Source organism: Manis javanica, chromosome 4, assembly GCF_040802235.1.
Source record: "Manis javanica isolate MJ-LG chromosome 4, MJ_LKY, whole genome shotgun sequence".
In the NCBI taxonomy this organism is placed as follows: domain Eukaryota; kingdom Metazoa; phylum Chordata; class Mammalia; order Pholidota; family Manidae; genus Manis; species Manis javanica.
In genome coordinates, this window is record NC_133159.1 from 132,906,597 (window position 1) to 132,921,781 (window position 15,185).

General features: G+C 41.7%; 1 protein-coding gene across 1 annotated transcript; it reads right to left on the reverse strand.

The window, feature by feature from the left end:
• Window positions 1-9,683: 9,683 nt before the first annotated feature.
• On the reverse strand, window positions 9,684-10,629 carry LOC108387889 (olfactory receptor 3A10-like). Its single transcript, XM_017646266.2, is given in 2 exon segments — window positions 9,684-10,437; window positions 10,439-10,629. Coding segments are annotated over 2 exon segments (945 nt in total).
• Window positions 10,630-15,185: the final 4,556 nt, after the last annotated feature.

The window sequence follows — 15,185 nt, forward strand, 5'->3', positions numbered from 1 at the left end:
CAAGTACCTAGCCACGCACCTGCACAGTGGGTCAAGTGGTCATATAAGCATGAGATAGCACTGGACTTGTGCAGTGGGTACAGGTGTGAGTCAGCATCCAGGTGAGAATCCTGGCAGTAGTGACTCCATTTTCTCTACAAATGCCTACCCCTGAACACAAAACTGTGGAGGATAAGAACACTGCTTGGCCATATCTGGAGTTGGGGGTGCAGCCCCACCCAAGACTCAAGGACTGGAAATCCATGGGTGATACAAGGAAAATCAGCTCATGGTTATATAGATTTGAGGAATCCGGAGCCTGATTAAGGACACAGATGTAACCACAAGGTGGCCGTAGCATACGCAAGCTTGGTTGGAAGAGGCTTTGAGAGGTGTGCACGTATAGCCACCCCTCACAGCAGGAGAGTAGACAGGAGCTATATACCATAGTTGCTTCTCAGTAGGGGAGAAAGCGAGGGTGGGAGTCTCTAGGTCAGAGATCTTCAAAGGACAAGAGTGGCTTGAGATCTTACAACCACAAGGCTATTTTACTAATGGTTCGGCAGATGTTGGGTGAGATGTTGTTGGGTATGCAAAATAGGCAGGCTCTAACTGGGTGAAAATCTGCTCCTTTGGGCTATTGTAAAAACAATTTGATGTGTAAATATTTGCATTTGATGTCAGTGGGCATTTGAGTTAACAGGTTTCATCCTGCAGTGAAGAAAGAGACAACCCAGGGGTCAGTACACAGAGGCCCTATTTTGCTCCCTTGTATAAAAGGTTACCAAAGGAAAGGTCAATGCCAGCAGCTAAAAAGCAAGCTATATATGTACTGATGTAGCAAGGTCTCCTAGATGCTGCTGAGCGGAAAAATGAAAGAACAAGGTGAAAGCCACTAAGATGTATTTTAAATAGTGGATTAGGTTAGGAAAGGTCTCTAGACAAACAAGGATCGCAAACCTGTCCTGCTTCTTTGATTATATAGATTGCCAGTGGTGACAGGAGAGGGTTCCAAGTCTGGTTGCCTTGGGCCTAGGGTACCTGAGCCAATCCTGCGGAGGGGAGCAGGGGTGGGGGTAGGATGGGCAGGTATGACCAATCTTCTGCCAAAGTGCCCTGCATCAGGGTGAGGCAGGATGAAAATAAGACTGCTGCTAAGAAAGGGGAATGGGTGAGGGACACAGAGCAAGCTCTGACCGGCGAGCACTGTAGTGTCCAACACAACGCTGACAGCTGGAAAAATCTCCAGTCTCTATCCCATTTCCCTCACATCTCAAATTATCGAGTTTATGTCTTAGTTTTCCTCATGCTATGCAATTGGAAGGTAGGAACCATGGGGATTTTATTTCTTTTTATCTATAATGCGTGGCAGTAAATGAAGGCAAGAAGCAGCATATTAAAAACCTTACCAGTCTCCAAAGTGGATCACTGGGTAGGGAATACTGGGCCTCTTTGTGTCAATAAGTCAAATTCTTACTGTCTATGCATTAAATTTTGTGCTTTGCTTGATGGCAACTCAATGTCCAGCTGGGGTTTGGAGATGAAAAGAGTAATGGATTTAGACACTATCAGAACCTGTGTTTGTAGTCTAATCCAGAATCAATCTACAGTTGTTTGTGGGATTATCTGCACAAAGGATGCAGAATACATCACTGGGTGGAGGGACTGCCTTCCTGAGGAGGTGAGTTGCCGAGCAGGATAGGAGTGGGGAGGGATACAGCATCTCTTCACTCAGAAAATATTTATTGATGTCTATTATATGTGCCTGGCTCTGGGGAAGTTTCAAGAAATCAGAACCAGACTCTTGGTCTTGTGGAGAACTCTTCTGTCTGGGAAGAGGGGGAGTTAAGTGGGCATCTCAGGGTGCACACAGCTAAACTGAAGTGTCTGGGCTCCCAGTCTAATATTTGGATATATATTCAGACTGATAATGTTTATGCATTTATTCAAATTTTGTTTATTGTGGAGTGTGGAATGGATTTTCAATTAATAAAAATTGCACATCTCTCTCCCTTGGTACCCCAGGGACCATTGATGGATTTGGTACTTGCATTGAACATGCTATTTTGACTTAATAAAATAAAACTCTCTCTTTTTTAAACTTTCTTGTTTTTTAATTACACTTATCAATGCTTATCACAACATTATTACAAAACATAGAAATGGATAAAGGAAAAATAAAGGTCGTTCAAGATACTACTAGTCAGATAATAAAATTCTCTTTCATTTCATATTTTTTTCACTATTTATAGCTGCACATCACTAGTTATATTCCTTCAGACAGAGGAAGTTTGTATGAATACGGTTTTAAAGTTTTGTTAAAATGTGCATGAAAATCATTCCTTTTTGAAAATTCCCTGATGCTCCTTGTCTCAAGAGGAATTAAAAGACCTTAATTCTGCTTCTGTTTAGTGTGGGCTGGGCTTAATAACTCACCTCTAACAAATAGAATGTAACAGAAGTGATGGGATGTCACCTCCAAGATGAGGTACCATGGCTTCCACCCTGGTGTCCTGTCTCTCCCATCTCTCCTGTCTCTCTGTCTCTTTCATCACTCGCTCTGGCAGGAGCCATGTCAAGCCATCCCCAGGGAGAGACCCATGTGGTGATGAAGTGAAGTGTCCAGGACCAGCCAAGTGTTTGAAGGTTGCCATTCTGCCCAACAGGCCTTGACTACAGCCTCATGACAGACCCTGTGCTAGAACTGTGGGATTAACGTATTTCCAGATTCTTGACCCTCAGAAGCAATGTGAAATAATAAATGTTATTTTAAGCAGCTTAAACAATGTATTCTTAGCCTGGCATTCACATCAGCAAAACACTGTGTATTTACTCTCTCTTCAGTTTTCTTTAATGATTTTCCAAAGTAGATAATTTTCAAGATGCAGATTAAAGTGTTACAATTTAGATAATAGAAAAAAGTCATGTAATCTCTGTATGCTGTATGAATCGCTCAGTTTTAAGATTTAAGCCTACTTCACCTGCTGTTCAGATGGCCAATATGTGGCTCATGTCAGGGCTGGTGACTTGTCTTTACTTTCATCTGCATGTCACAAAACATTGATCAAAGGCAGGTCAGCATTGGTGAGGAGAGTTCTCAGTATTTCCACTGGAGGGCTCTGTGTGTTCCAGCGGGGATGGGCACTGAGTTTGCATTTTGCCGCTTGTGAAAGGAATTGCATGAGGAAACCTGAATGTACATGTTGTCGTGGAATGTTAGCATTTGTCTTGCACTGTCACCTGGGACAGCACTTTGGCTCATCTGGCCAATTTAGGAGGTGTGACAAGAATGGCAGTTGTGCATTGTCTTGAGGGCAGTAAGATAAATTGGGGATTGAGAGAAGCCAGGTGATGTATCCTTAAGCAAACTGAAAAAAAAAAAAACCCAAAACCAAACACAATGTTACAAGGTATTCTGTGTCATGATTTCCCCACTTCCAGCACTTTCTTCAATTGTAAAATGAAAATTCTAACATCTGCTCCTAGGATTTTTATTATAAGGATTTAATGAGACTATGTAAAGCTAGTCGCTGGCCAGTTGCTAATAAGTGGAAATAAATAGGGCTTGTCATTATTGTTGTTATTATTATTACAATAATAAAAACATACTGAAACTGATTTAGAAAGAGACAACTGATGGAATGGAAGATACAGATCATAAACACATTTTTGGATTTATAATAATTTGTGTATAAATTATGCATTACAAATTGGTGGGGATGGGGCATAGAATGGAATATTCAATAAATAGTATTGAATATTTATTCAATTGCTCATTTGAAAAAATAAAGACCTCTTGGATGCATGTATTACACTATATCCCCAAATAAAGTCAGGATGGAATTAAGAGTTAAATAAAAAACAAAAGCTTAAAAAGTCCAAGGAACCTGTAAATGAATATTGTAATGAAGGAAGATGAAAAGACAAAGATGAATAGATATGACCACATAAATGCTTTTAAAAACTGACATAAAAAAAATCCCAAATTAAAGGGCAAACAACAAATATAGAGAAATATTTGCAGAAAAAAGGTTAGTATATATACCCTGTAAAGCTCTGTTAGAAATACATACAAAACAAAAGAAAAAAACAAAAAAGAAAAAAATTAAGTGAAAGTACTGAGATCTTGTTGGGTAAATAAGCCAAGAATGTAAATGGCAATTTACAAAAGAGAAAAATGCAGACATGGTTAACAAACAGGAGAAAATATCCAGGTCCACTAGTAAGAAGAAAAAGCAAAGTAGAATTACTATATATTTTTGTATCTCGAAGTAGAAATCACTGAAATAATATTTGGGGTTTTTCTTCTATAAAATTTTAAATACTTTATTAGTATTTCCATTTTTTTATTGAGTTGATACACAATGTTACATTGGTTTCAAGTATACAAATAGTGATTCAATAGTTACCTAGGTTATTAAATGTTCACCCCAACTAGTGTAGCTACTATCTGTCAACTTGGGAAGATGTTACAGTATTATTGACTTTTCTGTATGCTGTAATTTCATCCCCCTGACTAATTTATATTATAATTGAGATTTTGTGCCTGTTTATTCCCTTAAATATAGTATTTGTGATGATATGGTGACATGTACAGGGATCATTAAGAGTCCTAAAATATTCATATCTCATATTAAAATGTCCACTTATAATAATAAAATAACTATGAGATATTTAGAAATAAACTTAATAAAAAGGTGGAAACTCTCATTTTTTAAAGCCTCCAAAACTTTCCTCTAGAAGTAACTAACACTTGAATAAGTGGATATCCCTATCTGGAAAGATCGAGTATTGTAATGATGTCAGTTCTCCCCCAGTTAAGTTATACATTTAACACATTTTAATTAAAATCCCAGTGGTAGATTATCCCAATCAGAAAAATGATTCTGTAGTTAAAAAACAGGAAGAGAACACATGCGAGATTGATCCAGAACATTTGGGAGGGAAGAGGAGCATGGGAATGTGATGTGAATAGATTTCTGGCAGGAGTTGTGAATATGTATTACAAAGCTCCAGTGGTTGAAACATTGTGAACTAACTCAGAATAGTATAACAGCATGTAAAGTTCAGAAGCTGATAGAAGTGTATAAAAACATTTCATATTTGAGCAAAGGAGGTACTTCAAATGACTGAGAAAGTTCTTGGGACAAAAGCTATAGAGTAAAGAAAATAAACTCATATCCCTATGTCATATCATGTACTAAAATGAATTTTGGATGTAAAACATAAAATACAAAAAATAAAATCGTAAAATAAGTAGTAGAAAACACAGGTGAATATTTAATAAACTTGAGATGTGAAAAATAATTCCAGGTGTGACAGCAAAGGCAGAAGCCATGAAAGTAAAATATTTACATTCTTGACTGCAGAGCCTAAGAAAAGTTTGTATATCAAGAACACCATGAGCATTAATGAGAGACAAATGTAAACAAGGAAAATGTTTGCAGCATGTGTGAAACAGAATTAATACTTGCATTCATATAAGAAGAAAAGCTCAGTCTCCCCCACAATTCAAAGAAATGCAAAGTAAAATAGTAATGAGAAATGGTGATTCCATTATCACAGTGTAAAGATTATTTTTAAATTATCATACCTAGGTTTGGTGAGAGTTAAATGGCCCTTTCTACTTGAACTGGTAGAAAAGTCAAATGATAAAATCTGTCTGGTTGATAATTTTTCAATATTCATAAAAGTGTTAAAAATGTGAACACAAATATGGTCCATTTAAGGAACTAGCTGTGCCAAGACATAGGCAAAGCCTTGCCTTTAACAGTGAAAAACTGGAAATGATGCAGCCCTAAACAGTAAAGCAGGTGCACGGGTTAGTAGGTTGGAAACCACCAGGCTGTGATGGGAGGAGGTGAGGGGAAACAGGAGAGTTCTGGGGTAAAGGAGCCTGGAAGGATGCAGTGCCCCAAATCAGATAGGTGGTGGAGAGATGGGGAGCAGTGCTCGTCAGGAGGCTGATGCTCAGACCCAGGCATGCTAGTTTTGAACAAGTCCCCTCCACTCACAACTTTGCTAATAAATCTTGCTAAGGATGTTACTGACACCACCCGTATCTAATTGGCCTCCTGCACTCTCCTCTCTAAGGTCCTAATTTCCTTCTGACTCAAGGGCCAAAAAGGAAACAAATCTAGTCTAAGCATCCCTTCCCTCTGGCCTTATTAGCAGAGATGCAGACGACAGTCGGCAAATCCCTTCTTCCCACGCCCCTGGGCTGCATTAGCCTGAACTCTCATTTGGGTGCTAATTAGAGGATCCTGTTTGCAGAACTTGCAAGGACTTCATCTCCCAATCCTGACCCTGGGTGTCTCCATGGGCACCCTCGTCAGAGCCGTTGCTAGATTGGTGTGCCTCCTGAGGCCCTGCCGAGCTGGGGAAATCAGTGAAGTTTATCCATTGGTTGCCTCTTGTCTAACAGACAAAAAGACACCGAAGTGTTTTAGGACCTGAGAGATGAGTCATGCTCCCTCTCAGTGTCCGTGGGGGGCAGGGCAGCAGCTTCTTTCTACAGGCCTGAGCAGCTCACGAGCTCATTCATGGGAAGTGAGGGCCAGCATGGTACAAAGGGCACAGCACTGCCTGGGAAGGCTGGGGCTTGGGGCAGTGAACCCCTGTGATGGCCCTTATTAGAGAGAGGGCACAGACTCTAGAAATACGGCAATGCCTACTCAAAACCCAATGGAATTTTATCATCTCCTTCTATGCTATACTTGTCAACTCAGTAATTCTGTATTTCACGTCACTTAATGCTTAGAATAATCATTTGAAGTGCATGCTGTAATTCTTGAGTCATAGATGAGAAAACTGGTGCCCGCAGAGGGGACCCACCCTGGCTGACGTCACACAGTTCGCTGTAGCAGTGTTAGCCTGGCCGGCAGCTCTCCAGACCCCTAGGACCAGTGCTTCCTGATGGACCACAGCTGATTGCACGCAGCAAGAGCTTGGGCTTCTCAGCCAGCTGCCTGGCATAGAAAATGCTTGCTTTATATTTACTTTTCTTTATATCTTGCCTTGGACAACTACCTGTAAATACCAAATAAAGGTCTAGAGTCTTTTAGGACCCTCATATCATTATCTTCCCAGATCCTACAAACATAATTCTATTAACAGGATTAGATATTTTCTGACTGATGTTCCAAGATTCCTTCCCAAGCTCATATCTTTCAGCTTCAATTATTGCTACCTCTCAGGCCTTCACATCCCTGCCTGGCCGGCCCACTGCTGCCACTTCCAATGTGGGCATCCTTCCAGATGCTAAAGCCTAAGAGCCAACTTTCACCCATGTGCATGAACTGTGCCTGAGTTTATAACCTGTTTCCAAGGGACTAGGAACAATGAATAAAAGTGAAGGGATGTGTGAGTCACCCAATAAGCAAAAGCCTTCCCTGACTGACAGGCTGTGGCTGAGAGACAAAGATTGAGTGGAGAGGCCAGGAAGACATGATGGAGGGTGGGGGGTACACGGTGAAGTCTTGATCCAACACAGTGGGGAACCACCAGGCTGTGATGGAGGAGGTGAGGGGGGACATTTTCCTTGTTTACATTTGTCTCCCCTTTGTTTACATTGTCTCTACCAAAGAAATGAGTAGCCTTTCAGGACAGAATGACACGGGACAGACACTGCTCTGGGGGTTAATTGGGCAGTGTGGGCAGCAGTGAGGGGAGCAGGGGCACAGGCTCAGGGACTGTTACAGGGCACCCCCCTCCTGCCCAGTGGACCTGGACACCCAGGCTGGCATGTGGAGGCATCTCCCTCCCACCCGCCCAAAGACCAGAGCGTGGGTGTGAGAGACTCACAGAGAATTCTCAGGGACTCAGTGGGTGGCTGGATTTGGAGAGTGACTAGATGCCTCCATTTGACTGGAAATTTTCTCAGATAGCTTCAGGGTTCTTCAAGCAACTGATAAACATGACAGGTAGGGTCACTCTTCTCAGACTTCCAACTTCTGAACCAGTCTGAAATGGTTCACAGAAAATATTGTAGAAATGGCCATGACAGCAGGCGAAATCAGCTGTCATTCTGTAGGCCTTGCCTCTGGATTGCCGTACTTCTCTGCTCCTTTGGTAAAATTGTGGGTTCTAGAACTCATTCACTAGTAAACTGCAAACATCTCCCTCTATTTTCCCTTCCTTCCCCACCTTTCCTAATTACCTACACATATTAAACAGAAGTCCCAGTATAAATCAGTGTATTTTGCCATTAAAAATAAAAATAAATCTTAATATTCTTTTTTTCTTTTTTGGCATGGGAAAGGGACAGAATCTGAATGGTTTTTATTTATATTATCATTTTTTATTTATTTTTCTTTTTAAAATTCTTAATCCCCTTCATCTAATTTGCCAATCCCCAGCCCCCTTTCCATATGGCTGTTTTGTTTCTGTATTTATGAATCTGTTTCTGTTTTTGTCCATCTGTTTTTTTGTTTTTGTTTATTGGATTCCATATATGAGTGAAAACATATGCTATTTCTTTTTCTGACTTACTTCACTTAACATAATATCCTCTAGGTCCACCCACGTTGTCACAAATGGCAAAATTTTGTTCCTTTTCATGGCTGAGTAATATTCCATTGCATATATGTACCACCTCTTTATCCATTCATCTATTGAAGGACACTTAGGTTGCTTCCATACCTTGGCTGTTGTAAATAAGGCTGCAATAAACATAAGGGTGCATGTATCTTTTTGAATTTGTGATTTTGTTTTCTTTGGGTAAATACACAGAAGTGGGGTTACTGGGTCATATGGCCTTTCTATATTAAATTTGGAGTGGAACCTCCACACTACTTTTCACAGTGGCTGCACCAATTTACATTCCACTAAGTGCGTGAAGGTTGTTCCTTCTCTTCACCCTCTCCAACACTTGTTGTGTCTTGTCTTTTGGCTAGTGGTCATTCTGACTGGCATGAGGTAGTATCTCACAGTTTTCATTTGCATTTCCCTGATGATTAGTGATGTGGAGCATCTTTTCATGTGAGTGTTGGCCAACCGTATTTCTTCTTTGGAAAAATGTCTATTCAGATCCTCTGCCCATTTTTAAATTAGATTATTTGTAAAGCTTGGCTATTCTTAATGCCTGAGACATGATGATACATTCTTGTGTTTTTGGTGGAGGAGCTGTGACAGTCAGTAATGATACTAGATTTGATGCTCCCATGGGTGATCAGTCAGGATGGGGACACTGGTTTGGGAACAGGTATGTGATAATGTTGCTCTGAAGAAGATGTTGGCAGCCTGCTCCTGGGCGATGCCAAACCCCAATTTAATTGCATGATCCTAAGTTTATTTCATGAAGAAGAATCTTTTTAAAACAGACCCCTCACTCTGGTACAAATGTATTTTATCTTTAAAGGTGGTGGTGGGAGGGGAAAACATTTTGTATTTATTAACATTTTAAATATATTTCAGTTGAACAGCCATTATATTTTGTAAAAAGTTTGTGTCCCACATCCGGATCCACATTATAACTCTCCCACTTGTCCTTTTTCCTCTATCAGCAACTTGATACTCTTTTTCATAAGCTTTAGTTTTTCTACCCAAATGCAGGGCAAACCATGTTCTACCCTGGCCCACACAATCTACTTTCCTCCCATCCTTCAACTCAACCTTCAAGAGTCCCTCTGCCCACAGGCACGCCTTCAGCGTAAGAAAGTCAGGGGGTGCTCAACGAGGAAGGGGCCTCTGATGTCGCTGGCCTGTCACTCGGGGGCTTGCCTCCCCGTGAGCACCCACTGCAGGGCGCCCTGCACGTCAGGGTTCCGGAGGCTGTAGATGAGCGGGTTCAGCATGGGGCTGAGGATGGTGTTGAGGATGCCAATCCCCTTGTCCTTGTCTGAGACTGACACTGAGCCCAGGCGCATGTAGCTGAAGAAGCCAGTTCCATAAAAGATGCAGACCATGGTGAGGTGGGAGCCGCACGTGGAGAAGGCCTTCCTCCTGCCCTCGGCTGAGTGGATTTTTAGCACTGCAGCTGCCACGTGGGCATAGGATACTGAGATGAGGATCATGGGGAGCACCCCCATGAAGGTGGCCCCCACAAAAAGCAGCTGCCTGTTGAGGTGGGTGCTGGAGCAGGAGAACTGGAAAACGGGTGGGAGGTCGCAGTAGAAGTGGTTGACCACATTAGGGCCACAGAAGTCAAGCACGGACACAGCCACTGTGTGAGTCAGAGCATTGATGAAGGAGATGGCGCAGCAGATGTCCACCAGGGCACCCTGGACTTCACGGCTCATGCGGGTGCTGTACATGAGGGGCCGGCAGATGGCCAGGTAGCGGTCATAGGCCATGGCTGTCAGGAGGTGACAGTCCACGCCGGCCAGGAGCTGGAAGAAGAAAAGCTGTGAAATGCAGGCCGCATAGGGAACTCCACACTGATGGGCCAAGAGACATGCCAGCATTGGAGGGACCATGACGGTGATGCAGCCAACGTCCAGCATGGACAGGTTCCCCAGAGAAGTACATGGGGGTGTGGAGCTTGGGCTCCACCAGGATGGCTGCCAGGATGCTGAGGTTGCCCCCAACTGTGAGCAGGTAGGCAAAGAGGAAGAGGGCAAAAAGGATGGGCTGCAGTTGTATGTTCCCTGTTAGGCCAAGAAGGATGAACTCAGTGACCGTTGTCCTGTTCCCGAAGGCACCTGGATCCATTGACTACGGTGGAGAGCTGTAGCGGGAGAAGACCTGGGCCTGCCAAAGTGGGAGAGACACATAGTGGGCACTTAACCTGTGTCCACTGGACTGTAAGTAAGATGGCATAGGCGCCTGCCAGTCAGAGGGTCATGGATACCAGCCTAGAGCTGGAATGGGCTCCTGGAGGCCCCTGTGAGGCAAACACTAACCCTCTCATTGCTGGTTGGCACTGAGGCCATGGGAATCCCTGGGAGGGTGCTGGGGCACAGGGAACTAACTACTCAGGAAACCCAGGCTGTGGCTATTTATGAAAATGGTCCAGAACTGTCTGAGTATTTTAGCAACTATTAAGGCCATATCAGTGTATACTGACTGAATAGCGGCTCTGACTAGCTCAACAGGTAAACAAGTGTATAATAAGGTTCCAGAAAGCACAATATGGAAAAGTAGCTATATATATTAGGGTAGGAGGATGAGATCTTACAAAATCAAAAAGTATTAGGAAAGAGAGTGAGCAAAGAGGAGCAAGGAGCCAACCAAAGCCCAGAAATACACAGGCTAAAATGGAAGACATGAAAGTGATTTAAGAACATACTCACATTTTTCAGGTGTGAGTATTTAATACTGAGTATTGTGCTAAGCACTTCATATTAATTTTTTCATTTAATTCTCACAAAGCCCTATGGAGTAACTACTATTATCTCACTGTAACCAGGGTACTGAGATTTGGAAAGGTTTTTTAAGGTTTATTATTATGTAAGGGTAGCCTAAGGTTGTGAAGCTCTTGACAGAGCTAGGTCTCAAACCTGGGACTGTCTGACTCCCAAGCCCACACCTTAACAGTGTATTGCCTCTTAAAGAACTTGGATGCCATTTGCAACACAGATGGACTTAGAAGGTATTATGCTAAGTGAAGTTAAGCCAGGTGGAGAAAGGCAAATATTGTGTGATTTCAGTTATATGTGGAAACAAAACAAATAAACAAAACAGAAATAGACTTGTAAACACAAAGAATGGACTGGTGCATGCCATAGAGAAGGGAGGGGTTGGGTGAAATAGGTGAAGGGGACAAAGAGGTACAAAATTCCAATTATAAAATAAATTAGTCATGGGGATAGAAGTGCAAAATAGGGAATATAGTCAATAATAGTGTAATATCTTTATATGTTGACAGATGATAACTACACTTATTGTGATGAGCATTTAATAATGTATATAAGTGTTGTATCAGTATGTTGTACATCTGAAACCAATATAATATTGTACATCAACTATATTTCAATAAAAAACAATCCAGAACAAACAGAAAGAAACTGGACATGTGTTGTTACTGAGACTATAAATGAGACTAGGTGTGATGAAGAATGGTATTCTTAAGACTTTAGGTCTTAGCATCATTACAGCTATTCAAGGAACTCAGGGTCCCATCAGTTCATCCTTTCATTCAATATTTTCATTCACGAATACATCCAGTCTATTTGTTGAATGTAGAGTAGGATTCTGGATATATTTTTGATGGTAGAACTAACAGCCGGGGCATGTGGTGTGAGGGAAAGAGAAGGTGCAGGGGTGTTTCTAGGTTATGTTTTCTATCCAAACCCCATGCTTGGGCAAACCTCACCTCTACCAAGGGCTAAGCAGATGCAGAGCGGAGTGTAAGCCTGCTTCACCCTGAACAGGAGATGCACCTCTCTTGGAGGCTGCCCCTCCAGAAGGCTGGAAGGAGAGCAGGTAGGGTTTCTCCATGAAAGGCAGCTTTCCTGACCATGGTCTGTGAAAGTGACAACATAGGAGGAAAGATGCCCTCACCTTCAAGGAGGTCACCCATCTGCGAAGGAAGGCTTGTGAATGCACAGTTCTCAGAGAGGTTGACAGGCTGAATCCACCCAGATGTAGAAAGACCTGTGAAGAAGAGAGCGTTCAGCTGAATGGTTGTTAGGAGACAGTGAACCAGGAGAAAGCTCTCTGGGCTACAGGAAACAGAGGGCCTGAGTGGAAGCCATCCGGGTCTGATGAAGGAGACAAGACACAAAGGTAACATGACCTCAGATTTCATCCATGTCAACAGTTACGACAAGTTAACAAACTTCCTTAAGAAAAAGGACTTGCTTCCATCAACATCAGCCACCACATCAACAAAAAGGACAAAAACTACATGATCATCTCCATAGATGCTGAAAAAGCATTTGACAAAATTCAACATCCATTCGTGATAAAAACTCTCAACAAAATGGGTGTAGAGGGCAAGTACCTCAACATAATAAAGGCCATATATGACAGACCCACAGCCAACATCATACTGAAAGCTTTTCCTCTAAGATCGGGAACAAGACAGGGATGCCCACTCTCCCCACTGTTATTTAACATAGTACTGGAGGTCCTAGCCATGGCAATCAGACAAAACAGAGAAATACAAGGAATCCAGATTGGTAAAGAAGAAGTTAAACTGTCACTATTTGCAGATGACATGATATTGTACATAAAAACCCTAAAGACTCCACTCCAAAACTACTAGAACTAATATTTGAATTCAGCAAAGTTGCAGGATACAAAATTAATACACAGAAATCTGTTGCATTCCTATACACTAATGATGAACTAGCAGAAAGAGAAATCAGGAAAATAATTCCATTCACAATTGCATCAAAAAGAATAAAATACCTAGGAATAAACCTAACCAAGGAAGTGAAAGACCTATACCCTGAAAACTATGAGACACTCTTAAGAGAAATTAAAGAGGACACTAACAAATGGAAACTCATCCCACGCTCTTGGCTAGGAAGAATTAATATAGTCAAAATGGCCATCCTGCCCAAAACAATATACAGATTTGTTGCAATCCCTATCAAATTGCCAACAACATTCTTCAACAAACTGGAACAAATAGTTCAAAAATTCATATGGAAACACCAAAGACCCCGAATAGCCAAAGCAATCCTGAGAAGGAAGAATAAAGCAGGGGGGATTACACTTCCCAACTTCAAGCTCTACTACAAAGCCACAATAATCAAGACAATTTGGTACTGGCACAAGAACAGAGCCACAGACCAGTGGAACAGAATAGAGACTCCAAACATTAACCCAAACATATATGACCAATTAATATACGATAAAGGAGACATGGACATACAATGGGGGAAATGACAGCCTCTTCAACAGCTGGTGTTGGCAAAACTGGACAGCTTCATGTGAGGGAATGAAACTGGATCACTGTCTGACCCCATACACAAAAGTAAATTCAAAATGGATCAAATACCTGAATGTAAGTCATGAAGCCATAAAACTCTTAGAAAAAACATAGGCAAAAATCTCTTGGACATAAACATGAGCGACTTCTTCATGAACATATCTCCCTGGGCAAGGGAAACAAAAGCAAAAATGAACAAGTGGGACTATATCAAGCTGAAAAGCTTCTGTACAGCAAAGCACACCATCAATAGAGCAAAAGGCATCCTACAGTATGGAACAATATATTCATAAATGACAGATCCAATAAAGGGTTAACATCCAAAATATATGAAGAACTCATGCACCTCAACAAACAAAAAGCAATTAGTCCAATAAAAAAATGGGCAGAGGATCTAAACAGACACCTCTTCAAAGAAGAAATTCAGATGGCCAACAGGCACATGAAAAGACGCTCCATATTGCTAATCATCAGAGAAATGCAAATTAAAACCACAATGAGATATCACCTCACACCAGTAAGGATGGCCACCATCCAAAAGACAAACAACAACAAATGTTGGCAAGGTTGTGGAGAAAGGGGACCCCTCCTACACTGCTGGTGGGAATGTAAATTAGTTCAACCATTGTGGATAGCAGTATGGAGGTTCCTCAAAAAACTCAAAATAGAAATACCATTTGACCCAGGATTCCACTCCTAGGCATTTACCCTAAGAATGCAGCACTCCAGTTTGAAAAAGACAGATGCACCCCTATGTTTATCGCAGCACTGTTTACAAGAGCCAAGAAATGGAAGCAACTGAAGTGTCCATCAGTAGATGAATGATAAGAAGATGTGGTACATATACACAATGGAATATTATTCAGCCATAAGAGAACAAATCCTACCATTTGCAGCAACATGGAGGAAGCTAGAGGGTTTTATGCCCAGTGAAATAAGCCAAGTGGAGAAAGAGAAATACCAAATGATTTCACTCATCTGTGGAGTATAAGAACAAAGGAAAAACTGAAGGAACAAAACAGCAGCAGAATCACAGAACCCAAGAATGGACTAACAGTTACCAAAGGGAAAGGGACTGGGGAGGATGGGTGGGAAGGGAGGGAGAAGGGGAATAAAAAGGGGGCATTACTATTAGCGGACATAATGTAGGGGAGGGCATGGGGAGGGCTGTACAGCATGGAGAAGACAAGTAGTGATTCTATAGCATCTTACTAAGCGGATGGACAGTGACTGTTATGGGGTATGTGGGGGGTCTTCATGATGGGGGAGTCTAGAAAAATAATGGTCCTCATGTAATTGTAGATTAATGATACCAAAATAAAATAAATAAAATAAATAAATAAATAAATAAAATAAAATAAAAAAGAAAGAGGGCTTGCTTCAAACA